The sequence below is a fragment of the Hippichthys cyanospilos genome, chromosome 2 (genome assembly GCF_059441005.1).
Source record: "Hippichthys cyanospilos isolate Australia breed blue-spotted pipefish chromosome 2, RoL_Hcya_1.0, whole genome shotgun sequence".
NCBI lineage: Eukaryota > Metazoa > Chordata > Actinopteri > Syngnathiformes > Syngnathidae > Hippichthys > Hippichthys cyanospilos.
The window spans coordinates 17,167,347-17,188,252 of NC_142370.1; the positions used below are offsets into that span (position 1 = coordinate 17,167,347).

At 40.4% G+C, this 20,906-nt stretch overlaps 1 protein-coding gene across 1 annotated transcript in view; it reads left to right on the forward strand.

The window, feature by feature from the left end:
• The first annotated feature begins 3,289 nt into the window (after nt 1-3,289).
• LOC148427612 (XK-related protein 7-like) overlaps nt 3,290-20,906 on the forward strand; it is a 30,599-nt gene continuing 12,982 nt past the window's right edge. Inside the window, exon 1 of the mRNA XM_088408447.1 lies at nt 3,290-4,028. Coding sequence (XP_088264573.1) covers nt 3,433-4,028 — 596 coding nt within the window. The 5' untranslated portion in view covers nt 3,290-3,432. The remainder of the gene's footprint in view (nt 4,029-20,906) is intronic.

A 20,906-nucleotide genomic window follows, 5' to 3' on the forward strand; every position in this document is an offset into this window, starting at 1 on the left:
ACAATAATAAAATGACTACACTTAGTTCCTCTTTATGTCCTGATTGAGATGCTTAAATTTGGACTGTTGTCCGATGGGATATCTGAGGCAAGGAGTACAGATGTTTCATGAAGCGGAGGTTCAGAAACGGCCACCGTTCCCGGCTAGACCACAGAAGGTTGCAGCCGCAAAGTTATGTGGCACTTTTCGAGAGGCAGTAAGACATTAAGTCAGTCATGCCAGCATATGAAAGCCCGTTTGATTGCAAAGCCTTGCTGGGGTAGCTCAGACCGGGGTAATAAGGGGTATTGAAAGTGGTCATAATCAATCAACAATTCATACTAGTTCTCTTTTTTTCTTTTTTTTTTCTTATCTGAAGATTATTGTAACCTGGCTGGCTCAATCAGTATCATCACAAAGAGTTTCCGCTTTTCACTACACCAAGTTCAGAAATGGGTTTCAAGTTATATCCTTGATTCATAGAGACGTGAGAATGAAGGTATGTGAACGATCGCAGCAAATAATGAGACTTTCTTATTGGCCTCCCTTGTCATCCCTGTGTTGTGTCACACAGCTACTGGAGCTTGTCCAATTAAATATCACCACAACATTGTACACAGACACAGTATGGTTGGGTGACTGGATACCCTTTTTGTGTTTGAGGACAACATTATGCTTTTAGACATACGCATATGTCACCTTTGGTATAATATATATTTTACTTATTAAATATGAGTTGTTTGTGTGACTTTCAACCCGGAAGTGAGACTTCTAGTCCCCCCCCCCCGCCGGTCCGCAGTCTAAGTTGAAGGCGTTGACCGGGCCGCGGTGATCAAAAGGTTGGGGACCACTGCTCTACACTGCCCATCCTTCTGCTCATGGAAAACTAAATACACGTTCTCCTTGTCCCAGGAGTTGTTCATGTTTTTACTTTCTTTTTCAGTCAGGGAGGAGAAATTTTGGCCAATGTTTACTTGTTTACAATGTTTACTTAATTTAGAATCACATTATAATTAATTTAAAAAATCACATCACAAACGTATGGACGGGGCTTTCTGTCGCTGTTGTACTTTTTGTCCACTTTTTTTTTTTTTTTTTAATCGCGCGAGGAGAGGGGAGGGGAGTGGAGCGAGCTTGCTGTGCACTTTACGGTAGATCCGGAAAGAAGAGCATTGCTGAGAACTTTCACTTTTCCGGGATGTGACAGAGCCAATAATTTCACCGACAGCACCTTTATTCTTTGCGGCAATACTCGCCTGCAAAAAAATAAAACTTTCAATGTCGCAATCGAGTGGCCGAGACCGTGCTAAATATTGTGCTGACAATGCTGCGCTATCGTTAGCTTAGCACAGTAACTACGGTTCAACAGCTGGTAAGTGAAGCAAACGCTGCACATATCAGTAGTCCCAAGTTCTCGCTTCCGCCTTTCGACAAGCCAGGTGAGGGCTCTTGCTTGGCTCTGTTTCATATTGAAAGCTCAGCTGGCCGTGTTGGATCGCTCCCAGTGAGCGCCATGATTCATCCCTGCCCCCTGCGTGAACCGTTGAATGTTCCCAAAGTTGATTGGCTGTGGCGACTCGAAACGCGGAAAAAATAACTTCACTCGAAAGGCGCTTCTCGTGACCGCGCACGGCCATTTGCGTCGCTCCATTCGAGTCGCCCGACGTGCATTCGCACCCAGTCACGCGAACTCCATTGACTACAATACAAAACGCTCCGCTTGTTCGCCTCGTTCGCATTCGGTGCACGCGTACCATTAAACTAAATCATCTCCAAAACATTATTTCGTGTGCAGCCCACGCGGCCCGGCATCTCTCGTCATGTCTCTCGCAAGTTATGTTTACCTGCTTGAGCGAGGTGGTGCTGAGAGCAAACAAGAAGCTAGGAATCCTCTGAAATGCATTCAAGTGACACTGTGTAAGATTTGGACCGTTTTTTTTTTATTAAAAATGAATAAATTTATCAATTATAAATTTCAAAAAGTTGCAAATAAATGTGTTCTTAATGACCAACAGTATGTTTTGAATACAATTTAGGTCTAGTTAATTTTATTACATGGGGGTGGCACTCTTCCGGAGGTCGCCATGTCTGCTACGGACAGCAGGAGGAGGAGTGTGGTTTGCTGCATTCACCATAATGCCCCTGAAGCTCTCACAGGTGCATGCAAAGAAAATATGCATACTACCTTTAATGAAGGAAAATAACACTTTGGAAGGGTTCAGGGAGAGAAATTTACATCGTAACATAGTTAAAGCTAGTTGAATATCCGCGATAAGAGCCCCTTAACCGCTTTGGCTTCTCTAACAGGATTAAACATTAAAAGAGTAAAACACTAAATAATCACAGTACATTGAAAGCAAGGGGTGAAGGTCATAATGGTATGTAGATATTTGTGACGCTTTGCGGCACCGGAGATAACGGGCGTGTATGGACCCAACAGAGACTGAACACAAAGTAACAAATGGGGAAATTTAATAACAAAATGAGCACGTAACACGCGAACGGGAATGGAGAATAAAAAAAAATCAAAACCCGACAGGGGCGGAACCAACAGGACGGCTACGTCGAAAATTGTGTCAAAAACAAGTTAGCGCGCTCGAAAAACGGGCTCGAGGGGAGAAAAGGTAACGACAAAAGAAAGCTCGGAAAATACTCACGAAGTAAAGTAACAACTGAGGGAGACAACCAGGAGACGGACTAATAAATACGACAAGAAGAAACTCGGGAAAAACTCGAAAAGCAAGGGACGCAGACGCAACGGAGGTTCAGAGAATAATCCGTCGCCGCCGCCCTGCTCCGGCTGCGCTAAATAGATGATGGAATTGAGAACAGGTGCGCAGCCGGTGGTTCCACCTCTTACTTGCTTAGGCCTGTCCTGCAATAAGACAAAGCCCCACAAGGGGGAGACGTGGCAGGTCATGACAATATTCTTGGCCCAAATAAAAATGGAAACAAAACCTCCTTTGTGTACACATAAAATGAACGAGATATAAAAGTATCTGTTGTTCTTGTAACGTTTTGTTTGGTGGTGAGCCATGAGCGGTTTTTCCCCTTTCTTTCAAAATACAAAATCTGTGCTTGTTCTGACATGATCCTCTTCAACAGGCGGCGTTTGACCTTTGCTGAAATATTTTATGATTTTCAATTAAAGTGAATTTGTTTGTGCAAGCAATTTTCTTGAGCGTTCGTGCTTTGTTTTGAGGCGTTCGTTCTTTATTTCTTTACTCCCTGCAGTATCTCCACCTCTGCGAGAATGAATCTGCAGCCACATGCATGTGTTTTGAGTGGATTTTCTCAGGCAGACATGCAGAACCTGCGCAGGCTTTTGCGAGCGGTCCAAATGTTCCTTGGCGCTTAATTGGCTGCTGATGAGGCTATTTATGACGTCATCCCCCGTCCTCCTCCTCCCCACCTCCATCACCTCCTCCGTCTTTCTCTCCTACCCCAACCAACATGGCCGCTAAGTCTGATGGAGCAGCGGTGGCCGTGGAAGATGACAACCCACCCAGGAGCCTCTCGGAGCCAGGCCAAGCCGCCGTCACCGCCACCGCCGCCGCCGCCTCCCCCGCGGCGGCCGCTGCCACCGCCCGGCCCCTGCGCGGCCCCGCGGGCGGCCAGGCGTACACTCTGCTGGACTGCTGCTGGATACTGTGCGCCCTTCTCGTCTTCTTCTCCGACGGTGCCACAGACCTGTGGCTGGCCGCCGACTACTACCTGCGAGACGACTATTGGTGGTTCGGCCTGACGCTCGTCTTCGTCGTGGTGCCGTCCGCCGTCGTGCAGGTTCTCAGTTTCAGGTGGTTCGTGTACGACTACTCGGAGCTGAGCGGCGCGGACGGAGCGGCGGGCGAAGCGACCCGCGACGCCGCTTTATCTGGAACCAAGGACAGCGACCAGCGCGGCAACGCGGCCAACGCGACCTCCGTCCCCGCGTCTTCTTGCCCGTCTTCAACGGCCGAGAGGGGCGGGCGACCTCGGAGATGTTGCACCGTGTGCATGTGGGTCTTTCAGACGGTGCTCCACGCCTTACAGCTGGGACAAGTATGGAGGTAGGACATGCTTGCATACGTCCGTGTGCGCGTGCACTTTGCTGCTTTTTGGTCAATGCACACACACGTTCCTACAGTCTGTCTTCGCACACTCCTGCAATGATGCCTTCACGGTGTGTGTCATATGCATGCCTTCTAGTATATTTCTAAGCAAACTCCCTCATCGAAATGCATGGAAATTGGGGCTCCAGACTGTCCATAAACGATGGCGTTTTGCACATAAAAATCGAGTAAGTGCGAGTACATTTTTCATGCCGGCACCTACGTGACCACACGACCAGTAAAGTTGAATATTGTTTTGGTTGTTGACCAACTTCTGTTCCACTCACTTTAGTGGGGGCAGCGGTTAGGTTAGGTTAGGGCACGACAAGTCAACTGCAAACAAATTGCTGTAGACGTATTAGCTTAGTCCAGGGGTGCCCAATGCATCAATCGAGGTCCACCACCAAGCTATTTTTGGTCGACCGCATGACAAGATGCTACATTTTTGGGCACCCTGAGCTGCGATTTGAATGTGATTTCAGAACACCGTGTTATGAATGTGATTTCAGAACAATGTTTCTTACATTGGGAACTGCATACTCTCTGAGAGCAAAAAATTATCGAGTCAACTGCTGTTGCGACCGTGCTTCCATAAGGAAGTGTGTACCAAAGCCAATGGTGTCTGTCATACATTTTTTTGTTATGGTACATTTCAATTTGAAGCATTAGCTGTCCTTCTCACAATGTTTGTCTGTTTTACTATAAAGCAGAGGTTTGACATACAGCACATTCTCCCATATATCTCTTTGCACTTCTGTCCCAAAAAATGGAAAAAAAAAAAAAAAAAAAGTTGTCCCACCCCGATTAGTTTCTGCCGGGTAAATGTGTCTTTCCTGCCAGGGGCATTTTGCTTTTCGCCGCCTTTGTGAAAGAAGAAGCAAATTTAGGCTTATTACAGGACTGCAAACCTAAAAGTAAGCTGAGTCAGTCAGACTCTGTCCCTCACTGTCATTGGACGAATATACAGACATGAGTAACATAGCCCAGATGCGCATTTTCATTCACATGTTGTTTCCTAAAACATGTGGAGTGATATCACGATGCCACACGACGTCACGTGATCTACCATTACTACCTTTGCGACCGGTCAAGCGCTGTCTACGCAATGAACACCCCTGCTATAGTGAACATGACAGTTAGTGTAAATATTTACATTGCAAGCTGATTACAGTGTGTGCTCCTAAATATTGGAGCTACGTACATTCAATTTTAAATGATCTCAAACACACATTAAGGGCTCAAAGAATGTAAGCTTTTAACTTTTTGTAATGCCGAACATGGGTTCTCTCTGGAGTCTCTGGCTTCCTCCCACACTCCAAAACATGCTTGGCAGGTGTATTGGAGATAGTAAATTGTCCTTAGGTGTGATTAGGTACGTGAATGGTTGTCCATCTCTGTGTGCCCTGCAGTTGGCTGGCAACCAATTCAGGGTGTCCCCTGCCTACTGCCCGACGTCAGCTGAGATAGGCACCAGCAAGCCTGCGACATTTGTGAAGATGGCTCTAGGAAATGGATGAAATATCCATATACAACACTTTATTTCTATAGATCTGTTCTAGTATTTACCATTTTAGTCCAGTTTTGATCTATATTTTGCTAGTGTTTTCATTTTTTGCAGTGTCTGTGTTATTCAAAAAAAAAAAGTCCATCAGTGACTCTTGTTTGCCTCTGAACTACTCATCAGTGGTCCCTAACACTTTTTTGTATTACAGACCAGTTTCGCAAGAGATATTTTGACAGACAGGCAAAAAAACAAGTACATATTAACAAATAATTAAATCGCTTCCATCAAAATGTGCATACACCATTAAAAGTGTGTACACAACATTTTGTTACCACTATAGACTCAACTATCTGCATGAGTGCCAATCGCATAAGACATTTTTGGATACGATCAGGGAAAAAAAAAGCAGTTGGTGCGTTGTGTTCCTTTACAAGGTGACTACCACATCGTCAGGCATATTAGGTTGTTTTCCCATGTTTTTTTTTTTTCCAGCTCTGTGGCAATGTGCATTGTTTTTACACCTAAATGTTTTCCTTTTTTACTAGGCCATTGTCGCGTAACACTCATAATTCTCCAAGCTAGCTGTGCAACGCTTACTGTCTCTTATAAAGACAATCAACAGTAAAATACTTTATAGGTACAAATGTAGCAATACCTCTCACACAGGTAGAGGAGCGTAAATATATACAGCACAATGCTACAGTCATTATTATTATCAGTTCCTACACACTGCCACTAAATTATACTTGCCTCTCAATAATTCACTGTAGTTTTATGCAAAGTAGCTAGGGGGGCGCCAGAGTAGTAGTGGCACAAATAAGGAGACCTCAAGCAAAGCTGCACACAAACATCTTCCAAAAGTAGAGAATGTCTTAGTAGGTGTGCTTGTACTTCAATGAATTTTGTATCTATTTTATGTAGTTTCTACTCTCCTTTCAAATCCATTGGCACTCACAAAGCCATATATCTGAAGTGAATATGAATTAGCAGGTACTGTTGTATTGGTCAGTTAAAAAAAGGATGAAAAGAAGTGAAATGAAAAGAATGTTCAAATATCTGTTCAAAGCACCGGTGAAAAAGTATCCCAGTTGTACTGTTGTGAAATATATATACAGTACTTTTTATTAGAGACATGTTCCACTCACAGTGTCATCTCTTGGAAATGTACTGTCTGTGGAATATTCATTTGAATCATTACCTATAAAAGAAATGAATAACATATAATCAAGTCCATTCAATTAACTTACCGTGCCATATACTACTTATGCTTAACAGATATACATGTGTGTTGAATAGTATGATTTATCATGTGAGATAAGAGCGACCACACCACTGCCTTCAACATTGCAATTCACTTTACGCCAGCTATTTTCGAAAGAGAGCATTTGGGATTTCACATAATTACATCCAGCGATAGTAATAAAGGGCATTAATGATCAACTATAACATGCTGAGAGATGCACATTAAGAAAAAATGGCTGATAAGAATCTTGTACTTAAATAACAGGCTAAATATGACAAAGAACTCCTACGAGATGCTGCATTGTTTACATGAGGTCAATACATTCCTATGTGACAGGGTCAATCAAAATTGCACATTATTGATATCGTTAGAGGCATTTTTTTGTTTGTTTGTGTACCAAATACCAAAAGACTGAGCCCTTATGTTGTATTTTGACCATTTTCTTCCACGTAATTCTCACATTATTTTAGCCAAGGGATGGTACACTGCTGGTTGTCTGATAACTGAGTGGTCGTGCCATATTGAACTTTGACATGGTTTTATCATATGAGTGAAATTTCAGCGCCCTGTTCCTTTATTTATGTGCTTTATCTTTGATATGAAATACCTGTGTAATGAAAGGATTGGACACAATAGCGTTGGACATACATCATCGGATTATTTCTTTAAGGATAATTGTTTTGCACTATGACCAAATCTGAAGTTGACAGGTTTCTAAATTTGTTCATTCCATCGTCCAACTTCCCAGTTTCACAAGGGAGTACATAAGAGACCACAAACGGTCCCTGAGGGGATACATTGGGGACATATCAAATTGTACAGAAGAAAGGAGTATCATAGACAAGGATGCGCACAAATAAGGATAAATGAAGCATTTGTGATTGTTCATAATGCAAAATTTGAGGCAATTACATCAACTCCCCTCTACTCCACACTAGACCAATCAATCCCATATAGGGTGTAACAGCTGGATCGGTTCCAAGTGGACCTATGGCTAAAGTGGAGCACCGCCAGCTCCATCATATGTATGCGCATTTGTCTGCACATCACACGATTGTCAATCATTGCCCTCACATTTAATTGGAATTTCACCAGCCAGTCAATTGGATGCTGATTAAAGTGGTTGCCATGGGCAATGAATGTTTCACACTGTTAAAGGAATAACAGATCCTTCACTAAAGTCGCTTTTGATGAATCTATGGCATTCTCGGTCAAAACCCAGGCACAGACATATTGCAGCAACTTCCCAGTTGAGATGCAAGTCCTCAATTTTTGAATTGGAATTCTTCAGAAACGTCAATTGGGAAAGACTGTGTTTATTGTGTCAGTGTCACATGTGATCGAGTATCTGTGATTATTATAGCTCGAACATTTGTTTATCAGGTTTTGAACAGGTGAGTTATTGGTTTTGCAACCATGTCCATGTTTGATGTTTTACTGTGGTCAACTGGATACTAATGGATACTGAGGAGTTCGTGTGAATGCTGCACATGGAAAATTAGGGGGAACGTTGGTTTATTTATTGTTAGTGAGCAAAATGTAGTTGAGATTGCAGTTATCTGCTTATTTTTTGTCTCACAACCTCAACAGTGCTTAATTACAGCAATAAGAGCCCTACAGAATAAGATGTCACACCTCATTCACCTCAGTAAAAAGAAATAGTTCCATTTCAGTCTCACAACAGGATGTGTTAACTTGTGTAGTAGGATGGCGGTGGTCTACTCCTAAGCATATACATCGGGGGGAAAAAAAAAAACACTTCTATATGGATTGCTGAATAGCTCTGTAATTTGTCTTCTATGTGAGATGCTGCACAGTCTAAAAACCGGCAGGCAGTACACCTCCTGTAGTGCTAACACCAATAATCAGACTTCTAGTCAAATTACATTTTTGCTCCAGTGCCGCTACTGTTTAATACAGAATACTCCGTGCTAACTTAAACCTATGGCGGCAATTTGTTGACAAGAAGACCAAGGTAAAGAGCAGCACAACTAATAGAAAACATACAGATTAATTCAAACACATCACGTTTTAGGTTACTCATTAAAGGCGCGGTCCTAGGTTTCATTTAATTAAAATATATCAATGTGTCCTATGGTGAAAATCCTCCCATCAAACACCACAGAGGTTGAGCAATTCTGAACCCTGATTTTCAGCAGAAAATGTGCAAAAACATCAACATTTGGAATAGTGTTGAGTATGACGTGATGTTTTAAACGGATTCGCATTCAAAGAAGCAAGCATGCAGCGTCATCATATGCGCCATCGAACCGTTAAAATAGGAGGTTGTATTGTTTTTCTCAATCTTTCTCAGCAGTAGTTAACTACTTTCACACTTGTATGACAGCTAATGTTGAATTGAGATACGCGGTACATCTGAGGTACCAATCACCTTTGCATTACCATGCACCTTGATTCTTCAACTTTGGACAGAAGGCTCTATTTTCATGAGCATCGTAAACCCTGTGCGCCATGTTGGTTATTTTGCAGACAAGTGCTTGATAATGATATGGAGGACTAGGCTAAATCGCAGCCATACATTGCAGCTCCTTTCATTCGCTTTACAGTTTTTCTCTGATTGCTTCAGCACATTTTTGGGGATGTGCTGTAGCTGTAGTTACAAGTGTTTTGTAACTATACTGTTCCCTTGTTTTTTTGTGGTTAATGGGGGCTGAAAACCACAAAAAGTCAAATCTACTCCTGGCCAGGAGTTGTCATCCTTTCCCTGCCCTCATTGGCCTCGTACAGTATGTTGTGCCACACGTGTACTGTAGGAGTAATCTTGAACTGATTGACAGATTAACTTGCTAGTCGATCTTGTCCAAATGGTTGATTGCCTCCAGCAAGCAGTCTCTACCTCACACGTGCGGATGCGCGCAACAGGAGCAATACAGTCAGTACAAAACACTGCGCTTTTGTAATAACTTGAAATTTCGGGTGTAAACTTTGCTTAGTAGGTAGTGGTAGTGGTCAAGCGGTAGTGTGTCAAGCAAGAGCGTGGCTTTTTTTTTTTTTCTTGAGTTATATCATGGCAGCGACGCTCGAATGCACAGAGGCTCATGTAAAATTCAATAGAGTTATTGATTATGAATAAAAATATGCCTGCGGGGAAAGCGTTGATGATCCGCAGCCACCTGCCTGTCTGATGCGCCAACTGATGTTTGTCTGTCAGCCTCTGCTGAATAATTCACCGCAGCCCTCTAGGGAGCTGTCAATCAAATGTCCTGCGTGTGTGTTTGTGCGTTGAACATTCGAGGTCTCACTTTCATTGATTTTTCCAGCCTAACGGTATGCATACGTCTGCAAGGATAGTCTTTAAAGAAGACACATTATTAAAGTTGTAAAGTATTTTCATATCATTCATTGAATATCCTTGCAATTTACACACGCTTATTTGTCTTTCTAAAATCAGCCAGTTTTTACAGGGAGCAAGCCTCCATCCCTTCCCATTTCCGCTTTGTTCCTGAGGTCTCTGTTGTTGAAAAAATTATAGGTGAGACTTCCTGTAGGACATTAGAAGCATGTGAGGAATCATCTGTTTACCGGAGCGGTAATTATGATTTTTTTTTTTCTGTTTCTTTTTCTAAAGGGTCATAAACCACTCAATCAGAGATGCCCCACTAGATTGAGGCCAGGAGAACTAGATGAGATTTTTTTTTTGCACAATTTGTCATATAAAATAATGCCTAATCTAAATTTTCCAGTTTTCAAAATGTTTCTTTTTATTCAGCAGTCTAACTCTTAAGTACATTTGTAAACATAAACAGAAGAGTCACTTAGGTTACAGGCGTTTTTTTCCAAATTTTTAGCAGCCTGAATTGGTGACTGAACACAATTTCAGAACACAATTTCGTGCTACCATTGTATGATACGATACAAGTCTCCAGCCTTAATGCTAGCCACTAATTGCGAGGTGCGTTCAACTGCAGTGGAACATTTCATACTCAGACACAAGCAAGACGCATCTATGCATTATGTCTTAATGTTGATTGATTGATTGATTGATTAAATCTTAATGTTTGCAAATATATGAACAGTGGAGGATTTCTATCAACCTTTAAAAGTATGTATATGATGTGTATAAAGAAAAATGATGGGAGTGAATTTGACGTTTTACTTCACTTCATGAAGTCACTTAGGTTTACAATACTTATTCAAATATCATGGCTTTCGTCTTCTATTCTGTTGGTTGGTATGTCAATCAAAGTGAAGAAAGGAAGCAGTTGTGATCCACTTTGTTTAATATTTAAATGAAATTAAAGTTAAAAAAAAAAGTCCTCAAACGTCTTGTCTTGCAAAGCAGAGCGGTGTGGATCATGAAGATTGTTTGCACATCTTTAAAGGCAGAAGTCCAATCATTTTGAATTAAAAAAAAAAAAAATCATTTTGAACAGAAAATCATAGACCAAAAATCTAAACTGAATAGAAACATGAAACAGTCAAAGACTTCCACCCCTATTGTTTGGGACGAGGTACTTGGGAGCTAAGGTTCCATACAGTAGAAAGACAAGTCAAAGGCAGTGTGTTTAACTGTCTTACAGAGGTTTCTCCTGTATATTCCATTGGATTGCTTGCTCAATAAGCCAAAACAACAGCCAAAAGAAAAAAGATGTTGTGAGTTTCCGGGATGAGAAATTCTAATCTTGCGCTATCCCATAGTACAAAATTTCATTCCATCCCTTCACCTTAGCCTTTCAAAATGCAGTTTTCTTTTTTTTTTTGTCATTTTAATAGTTTTCCCATAGTTTGTCATTGACACAGGAGGTGCATGGGGCCTTATTTGGCCTTTACAATGGGCAGCACCTTGTCTGCGTGGGTAGCACATCTGCCTTACTGTCAGTCATTTGTCCTGGGTTCAAATCTCAGCCCCTGTCTTCCTGGGTGCCGTTTTCATTTTCTCCATGTCCTTGAGTGGATAACATTAATGTTGAAGTACATACTCAAATATTAAAGGCACAGACAGTTAAGGTGAGTAGTAGGTATGCGCTCACTTTTTTATTCATGTCACTACAGGCTGAACCATCACAGTATGATGTCATATTATTTTTGTTTTTTGTGAATTAAGTAAGGTTTATAGCTGACATGGGAACAAAACTCATAAAATCATAGTTTTCCTGCTACTTTGCACTGTATAGTCCAGCCATTTTGGTAAATTACTGCACATCTTCAGGAGCGACTGAAATGAGATGCCAGCCACTCCCCAGGGAGCAGCAAAGTTCACTGATTTTACGGCCTTTTGCTCCAAACGAAGCGCTCCGTCAGAATTGCTCCAAGTTAAACCCGGGATTAAATCTTAAACAGTTGATACGGTTTGAAAAGCAAACTGTGCTTAAACTATTTTGCTGTTGAATGGGCTTTAATGGTTTTCAGAGCCCATTAAATGCAGACTGAAGGAAATCAGATGTATTTCTCAGCAGCTTTTATGAGATGAACAGCTCTCATCCCTCAGAAGCTGAAAACCTCTGTGACGCCTCATAGGCTACACAACAATCCTTAACGCTGTATTAAGGGATTAAAAAAAGTCTATATTGCCTCATATGGTTTTGTTCGTCAAATGTTAATGCAGCGGAATAACTAGGGACCAAATGCAAGAAGAGGCAGCAAAAGCACTGATGTCTATTTTTTATATTTGTTAACTATTGACTGCCATCGCAGAATATACTCATCAAGTACATTGTTCAATGGGTGAAATTGGAAGCTATTGAAGAAAGTCAGGTTTGTATAGCACTGTAATGTCAAGATTCCTGTCGATGGCGGCGTTTCTTCACCACATTGAAATGTGTCTTACAGCGACAGAATTCCCTCATATTCAACACGATAAACCAACGGTCGGACAAGTTAACCCGTTATGATTTCATATTTTGGGCAACTCTGAAACTGGTTTGGCTGCCATGTACATTTCTGGTGTTGCCCAAAGGAATGCTCTAGGAGTTTTTGTAAATATTCAAATAAAAACTAGAGGAAACATTGAACGGTACCTGTGTTGCTGGCATCTTGCTCTTTCGAAAGTGACTCAATAAACTTTATTTAAATTCCAGTGGATATTTTTTTTTCTTCTCACATTCTTTTTCAAAACCCTTTTTTGAGGCTGCTCCATTCTTTGGTATGTTTCATGAAAAAAGTGGCATACGGTGAAGTGACATATGCATGCCGAAGTTTTAGACTCCAAAACTTCTGCCTTATTTTTCCTGCAGATCCTAAACTGGCACAACCTCACAGATGATTAAGATTCAAAATTCCATTGTTTTCACCTTTATCAGTGCAAGCTCTCTATTGATTTTGAACAACATCCTACAGGGACAAAGATTTGTGTGTGAGTGTGTAACAAACCCCATATGACCTTGCAGCTTGTGTTAAAAGAACAAACATGCTGAGAACTGCACAAACTGTACACACTCACACACACACAGAGGATTATTTCTATCATAGTGGGGACATCACATTGACATGGTAGCGACTAATCCAGTGACAATTTTTTGCCGCTCAGGTGGTTGCGGGATGGGAGATGTTTTTTACGCGCAGCAATGAAACGGTGAGTAAATGATGTGCGCGAATCCAGACTTTATACTCGTGATGTTTCCAGTATATTTACTAGTTATGTATAGCATTGAGCGCTTCAGTTGTGTGGTGTGCTGTTTTCCTTGCGTTGTTTGCGGTGTTGGCGGTAAAAACTGTACGATCTCCCCGTCACCCATCCCCGTGCTGCCAACACACCTGTCCTTAAATATGTTCCTGATTATCTCCTCAACCCTACCCCGCCCACCTATACCGCCACCCAGTGACCATTTATGCAATGATAATTACATAAAGAAACAATGGCTTCTACAGACATAGTGCATTCCTAGTGCAGTCCTAACCCAAACCTTAACCATCACAAAAGATTACCCTAACCTCAACCAAAATCCATTCCACACTTTTACTCTAAAAGAGAGTCTTGACCATCAAAAAGATGTCGGAATTTGTGGGGTCCATCAACACGGTCCCACAAGACTCCACAAAGACAGATTTGGTCCCGACCATGCGACATAAACCAAGTGCGCGCGCACACACACAGCTGTACATGTTCACTATGTTCCAGTGGTATAATATACATAAATATTCTGCCCATGTAAATGCATACATTAATATTTTAGTGTTTATTTAAATATTCACGAAAATACTAGTGCTGGAAACGCATGCATTTGCTGTAAGTTGTAACATAACAAATACAGACATAAAACATTTAGTACACCAATGCCAACATAGTAAGTAGAGCTGGGTGATTACTGATACCAAGTATCGGTAGATTTAAAGCCAAAAATTTATGGCATTGCGTAAGTCCTCTTCTACAGAAGTTGGCGCTATACTGGAGCAGTTGAACACTGAGGAATCATAATATGCATCTGAAAGAAATGTTTTTGTCCACAATTTGTTGTGATTAGGAATTTTTTTATAGCTTCTTTGGAGAACTATCACTACGCAAATCCTTCGAGGGGAAAATATATATATATATATATATATATATATATATATATAATTTTTTTTTTCCTTTTTTTAATCTATCGGGGGTTTCAACCGCAAACACTAAGACAAATTGAAAGCAACCCCCAATTAATATTACTAGACATGATAATACCAAATATTCCTCATTTGGCTGGCTGTCTTTCGGTGAGGTTTGGGGCAAATTTATTGCTATGACTCAGTGTGTGAACTAGTGAAAATTACCCAAACTAAGTGCTCAGGGATGAAAAAATAAGTGGGACAATATGAGGAGTAAAGTTGTTCATTTTGATTTCTTTAAATAGATGTCGTGAAATGCAACTCACATGATTTTTTTGACAGCAGCGAAGTGGTCAGACTATGAAGAAAATGTTCCATTTAGAAGTTTAAATATTGTAACATTCTATTTAAAGACAATCGTAAAATTTGAACTTCTCTGGTGAGTGAATGACAATTTTCGATGAAGGAGAGATCATCGATTAAAATCTCACTGAGAGTGCATGATTGGCGAGGGTGGATGCTAACAATACCAGACTCGACCAACGTGCACAATACAAGAAGGGCAACATAGGCTAAATCGAATATTTGTCTCGTTTGGGTGCATTTATGTCTGCCTGTGTGTTGCCTGTGTTTGATGGATGTGGCAATTGAATCGGGCCAGCCCCAATCCTGGTGGCAGATGAAATCGTACGAGCACCAGGCCTGAGCAATCAATCATCAACATAGTTGAGTTTCTACTTTTACTTTCACTGGGCTCACCAAGCCTGTATGCTTGAAGCTCAAATTTAAAGGGCAGAGCTGAAGCATTTTTAGTCATTACACTTAATGAAAGTCATGTGTTTTCACATCACGTCGCCTACCCCTACCTATCGTATTTTTTGGACAATAAACCGGATTATAAGCTGCACCAACAAAAATTTACCAGCAAATTCATTTTTGTCACGTATAGGCATTAGCGAATTATAAGGCACAGGTTTTAACCTAACAATAGATATAGACGATTGTATACGGAAGATTTTTTTGTTTTGTTTTGATTTTTTTTGTTAATATTTAAAACCTTTTGTCAAACTGTCAGGTTACTGGAACATGCCTGCATGTTTAGAAATAAGAACAGTACCAACATCTCATCTTCAACACAGATTGAACATACATGACTAATAGCGGTTTAGTAGAGGAAAGCGCCCCCTGGTGGCAAGTAAAATAGCAGTTCATACAAGGAGATTGTCCCCTGGAGGCTAGTATAAAAAACTGCAGATAACACGCCAGTACTATAAGCCACAGGGTTCAAAGCATGAGAAAAAAGTAGTAGCTCATAGTCCGAAATGGCGATGAGCTAGTATCGTGACACACATTTTTGTTTTTGCTTCTGTGTTACTCTGAGTTGTTTTCACCTGTGCGATAAGCTTGGCACTTCTTCTTTTCTCTCTTTTGTATGCATTCTGCCTTTCCTGATTGTGTTATTTGGCAGATAGCTAACATTTCTCCAAATGAGAGGCAAACTGCTCTTGCTTCACGCTGTTTATTTGTCCTAAATGTTCATCCAAAGTACTTTCAACACAGCATCATTACCATTATTGTGAGCCAACCATAAGCTGACTGGCTCCACATTCACCTTCAATAGTATCCTATTTGAAAACCATCATACAAAACTGTTACTTTAGAATAAACACAGCTGACACACTGTATTAATTGAACAGACATGGCTTTTTAAAGGAATCGAGTTCACTCTGCTATGTGGAAATATAAACTATAGGATCTTAGCTTTGCCTACTCCAGTGCAAACTGATTTTCTAAATTACCAACCGGGAGGGCACCACTTTGCTAAAAATGAAATATGTAATGTATTTTCATCATGAAAAATTTACAACAAATTGTATCGCTTTTCAATCTGCTGACTGGCAAATGTTAGGACTTTAGCCAATGCTAAATGCCATACATTAAAAAAAATCTAGTGTGAGTTTAACACCAGCCTAGCAGCCTCCTTCCATAAATTATGATACAAAGCATTTGCCTTTCATTTGACAGGCTTTGTTGTAAAGCATCGCTATGCTTTGTCTCTAATAATCAACCGGATGCAGTAGATAGAATGCGTCACCGCAACAATGAAAGCAGTGGGAGTCACTAAGCGACTTTCTTTTTATTTCTTTTCTGCAGCAGCCGTTGTTTGAGAGCCAATCAAAGACAAACAGAAGACTTTCTTGCTCTTTTTTTCTAGTCACAATAAGTACAAGCACTGACGATCCAGCAATGTCATCTTCTCCAGGTCTCAGCGCAATTAAGATAGCAAGGTGAGAAAGTACTGAGCGAGGGGGAGGAAAATGTGTGAGAGCTGGATGAAGACAGGAGGGGAAGTGTAGAAATGAGAAATAATTCAAATGAGTCATTTTAGATTGACAATGGAAAAGGAAGTCGAGGAAAAGAAGCATGATGGGACGGCAACGACACAAGGGCGAGAAAGTCGGACCGATAACAATACGATTGATGCGGAAATAATGGATTTCTCAAACTCCTATACAGGGAGAAGAATACAAAGGAGTAAGACAGTGGGTGCTACTGTGTGTACTGTAGTGTTGCTCGAAGAGTGAGTGAGCTGCAGCCTGTGATGCAGGGCAACACCAGTCTATTTATCACCATTTTTAGCGCTATTGTTTAATTAGTTTTGATGTATTTCCACATGATGGTATTTACAAAATGAAAGTGCCCTGAATTCCTTTCAACAAAGCTTAAATTTTGCTATGAAGTGACATTCCATTTGTCACCCAGGGTTGTTGAAGATCAACAAGCTCGGTTACCTATAAACATGTTATTTTGGCACCGGTAACATTACAAATTAGTGATTAAGTGATAATACGTACATATCGAATGTTATACAGAAGATGTTATTCCATTCCATTGCATGTTGTCCCTGTGCCAGCGTTGATTTTCTCCAGGTACTCCAGTTTCCTTCCACAATGCTGAAAACATGCTTGGTAGATGTTTGGATACTCCAAAATTCGATGATGTGAGTGTGAATGGATGTTCATCTACAGTTATTTGTGCCCTGCGATTGACTGGCTGACACTAGTTTAGGGTGTACCCCGCCTGCTGCCCAATGGCAGCTGGAATAGGGACCAGCATGCCCGCAACCCTTGTAAGGAGAAGAAAACGGGTTGCCGGGTGGTTGGGTTTTTTAGGCTGAAGTTGGAGCTTTGATAACATTGTGTGACTGTAAGTCCAACAGTTTTTTTTTTGTTTTTTTTTTTTAATGAATTGCCATTGATTGTTGCAATTGAATTTGAAACATGTTCCAACACTGTCTAGATAAAAAGAAACATTTAAATGAACTGGGCCAAAGCACTAAAATGGTTTAACACTAGTGAGTAACACGAGTGACTCAATGTGAAGGAAATAGCCCCATCTAATGCATTTCAAAGAAATGTTTTAATTGTATTTGTATTTAATCTTATATCAAACAATGAAATAATTGAACGATCTAAAGCTAGAAGACGCTATGGTCCCGGAACACTGACATCATAGTTTTGAGTTGAAAATATACATTTTCAATGTCATAAAGGAGTATTGACATCAAATATAGTAATAAGACATTTGATTTTTATTTTGTTTTTGTTCACGCACATATATTATAGTTGGAAGCACATCCAACTGAGAAAGTCCTTTGATCCTGATCCGAGCTCCAATGCCTGCCCCAATTGTTCACTCTGCAGAACGTGTTCCCCTTAAGGAACACCAGCTGACATTTACATCCTCATACCACGTGTGTGTGTGTGTGTGTGTGTGTGTGTGTGTGGGGGGGGGGGGGGGGGGGGGGGGGGGGGAGCGATGCACATACCCAATAAATTTGTATGTACATTTCCTTGGAAAATCATAGGATGGATATTCTAGTATAATAATTATCATTGTTCGTATTCTTAATATTTTCCTTATGAATGATGATTGTTATAAAGATCATTTTAATAATAATGAAATGACAAATATTTAATTAAATTAGATTGGCCAAAACGGCACATTGAAGTTACACTTTCATGACACTGGTGATTTTTTTTTTTTTTTTTTTTTTAAATCTGGCGTCACACAACCTCATTCTGCTTTGATCGTCGAATCTGTTCTGCCCAGCACTTTATTCAATTTATTGAAGGGATTCTCTGAACACTTTTATAACTTTTTACACTCCCAAAATGTAAACTTCTTCTGATTTAACCTGACCTCAAAAGTGAGGGCTGAAATCTGTGTCACTTCCTCCTGGGAAGGTGTTCTACCTGTCTTATTCTACTGAAGCCTCCCCCACATCAGCAAGTTGCTATTTCCTGTCTTTGCATCATGCCTGTATGTCAGCGTTCCTCCTCCTTTCATCTTTGTGGAATGTCATCATCCATGTTCAAGTTTTTTCCTCGAGTGAACAACTGTAGAACTTAGCCCTCTTGTTTCATTGCTATGATTAGCATAGCGTATGCAAAGTCAGCATTTGTTTTAAATTGGTCCTTGCTGCATGGAAGGTAAGTACCTTGAATCTCCACATGAAGTTGTGTGCTTGCACACATAGCAGCAATCAAATCATATAAATTACTCAACACTAAGGTTGTCACTAACGATTATGTCAATTGTAGATTAATCAGCAATTTTTTTTACAATTAGACGACTAAATTTGATTATTTTAAATCATTGCTTGAAATTTGGTAACGCTCTAAGGCAGATTTCAGATAAACAGGTCTGCACATAAGTGGGACGCATGCACGACAGAAATTGCCAATGCATGCATCATTTTAACTTTTAAGTGAATTGATAGATTCGTGACTCAAACAGTAATATATATTAGTACACATGTTACAGTGCCAATTAACAGGAGGAAAGTGCTTGCTCTTTTTTGGCTTAATGACAATGGCACAAAAAAGGAAACCTAATCGCTTTTGGGCTCATTCAATGAATCAACAAAGGAGAAGACAATCTTGTCCATGTGGAGTGCTTTTTCTTTGCAAAAAGCACTGGTGCGTTTTGAACTATGGACTTGACCATGGTGCGTGGCGGCGGAGTATGGCGTTATATTTGTGCCACAATTACGCACGCGCGGAAAAAAAAATTGAGCGGAGAAAATCAAACTGAGCGAGCGAAAACAGATTTTGAGAGCAAGAAAAAAACTATTGAGCGCGTAATGATAAGAGTTTGAGCCAAAAAATGCTTTGCACTGATTAAGGGGTGCTATTTGACTGGGGCTACATCACTGAAAAAAGGTTGAGAACCACTGTGCGAGATGGTGCCCCAGCTATCAGGGGCACGCAGTGCAGCGTTTTATTGAAATGATGTTTAATGGGCCATGTTTTAGTGTAAAGCTTTAAATAAACTCTAATAGTTAATGACTGATCAAAACCTTAAAGTTATTAAGTACTTGAACTTTTACTTTCCAAATATTAAACGATGTTCCTGAAGTTTAATTTGTGGCATTTTGGTATCCTCAGTTTTCATCTTCATCTTCTTGCCTCATATAATGAACGCAGTTTAGAGCAATAGGGACATACACAAAGTGGTATCGTCATAATGCGATTCCTCATTAAAGTCATTCACAAGTGCCATAAAGACATGAATGGAGCAACAGCTGCAGACTCTCGCACGCACCCATGATGAAGTGGCAACGAACGTGAAATCTGAGCACATATTTCAGCGCTTCTCGCAATCAACACGACCAAACGTATTCCTTTTTCCATCTCTTTTGACACATTGTTGGGTTTTTCGTCATAACCTGTCTGTCCACATGATCCTCTGCTGCTCATTTCACCTCCAAAATTAGAAACAGTACCTCCTCCACTTCCTCCTCCCATCCTGTTTTCAATCTTCCTTTTATCTGTGTAGCAACATCACAGATAATATTTGTGTGAAGATTCAATTGAACAGTGGGTTATTAGATTTAAAAATATACAAATTACTGTTAATTTTTCAATATTTTTCAGATATTTGCTGATCACCAAAAAAATACATGTTCCATTCTACAAGGTTGGCGCCTTGTAACCCTCACCCTATAAACCCTAATTTCAACCCCAAACCTGAATTTGAAACCCTAACTCCATTTTAAGACCCTAATTTGAAACCCTAACCTGACTTTGGAACCCTATATTGAAACCCTAATTCCATATTAAAACTAATATGAAACCATTTTTAGAAACCTTGATTCTATTTTAAAACCCTAATATCAAAACCTAACCTGAACCCCTATGTTGAAACCCTAAGTCAATTTTAAAACTCTTATTTGAAACCCTAACATGAGTTTGAAACCCTTTTGTGAAACCCCAAATCCTATTATAAACCCTAATTTGAAACCCTAACCTGAGTTTGAAACCCTGAATTGAAACCCTAACTTAATTTTGAAATCTCAATGTGAAACCATAGCCTCAGTTTGAAAACTAATTTGAAACCCTAATTCAATTTCAAATCCCTTAATTAAAACCCTAACCTAAGTCTGAAACCATATTCCATACTCCATATTCCATATTCCAGACTCTAATATTAAACCCTAACCTGTGTTAGAATCCCTATTTTAAAGCCATAATTTCAATGTAAAACCCCAATTTGAAACCGTAAACTGATTTTCAAACCATAATATAAAACCCTTACTCTGCTTTAA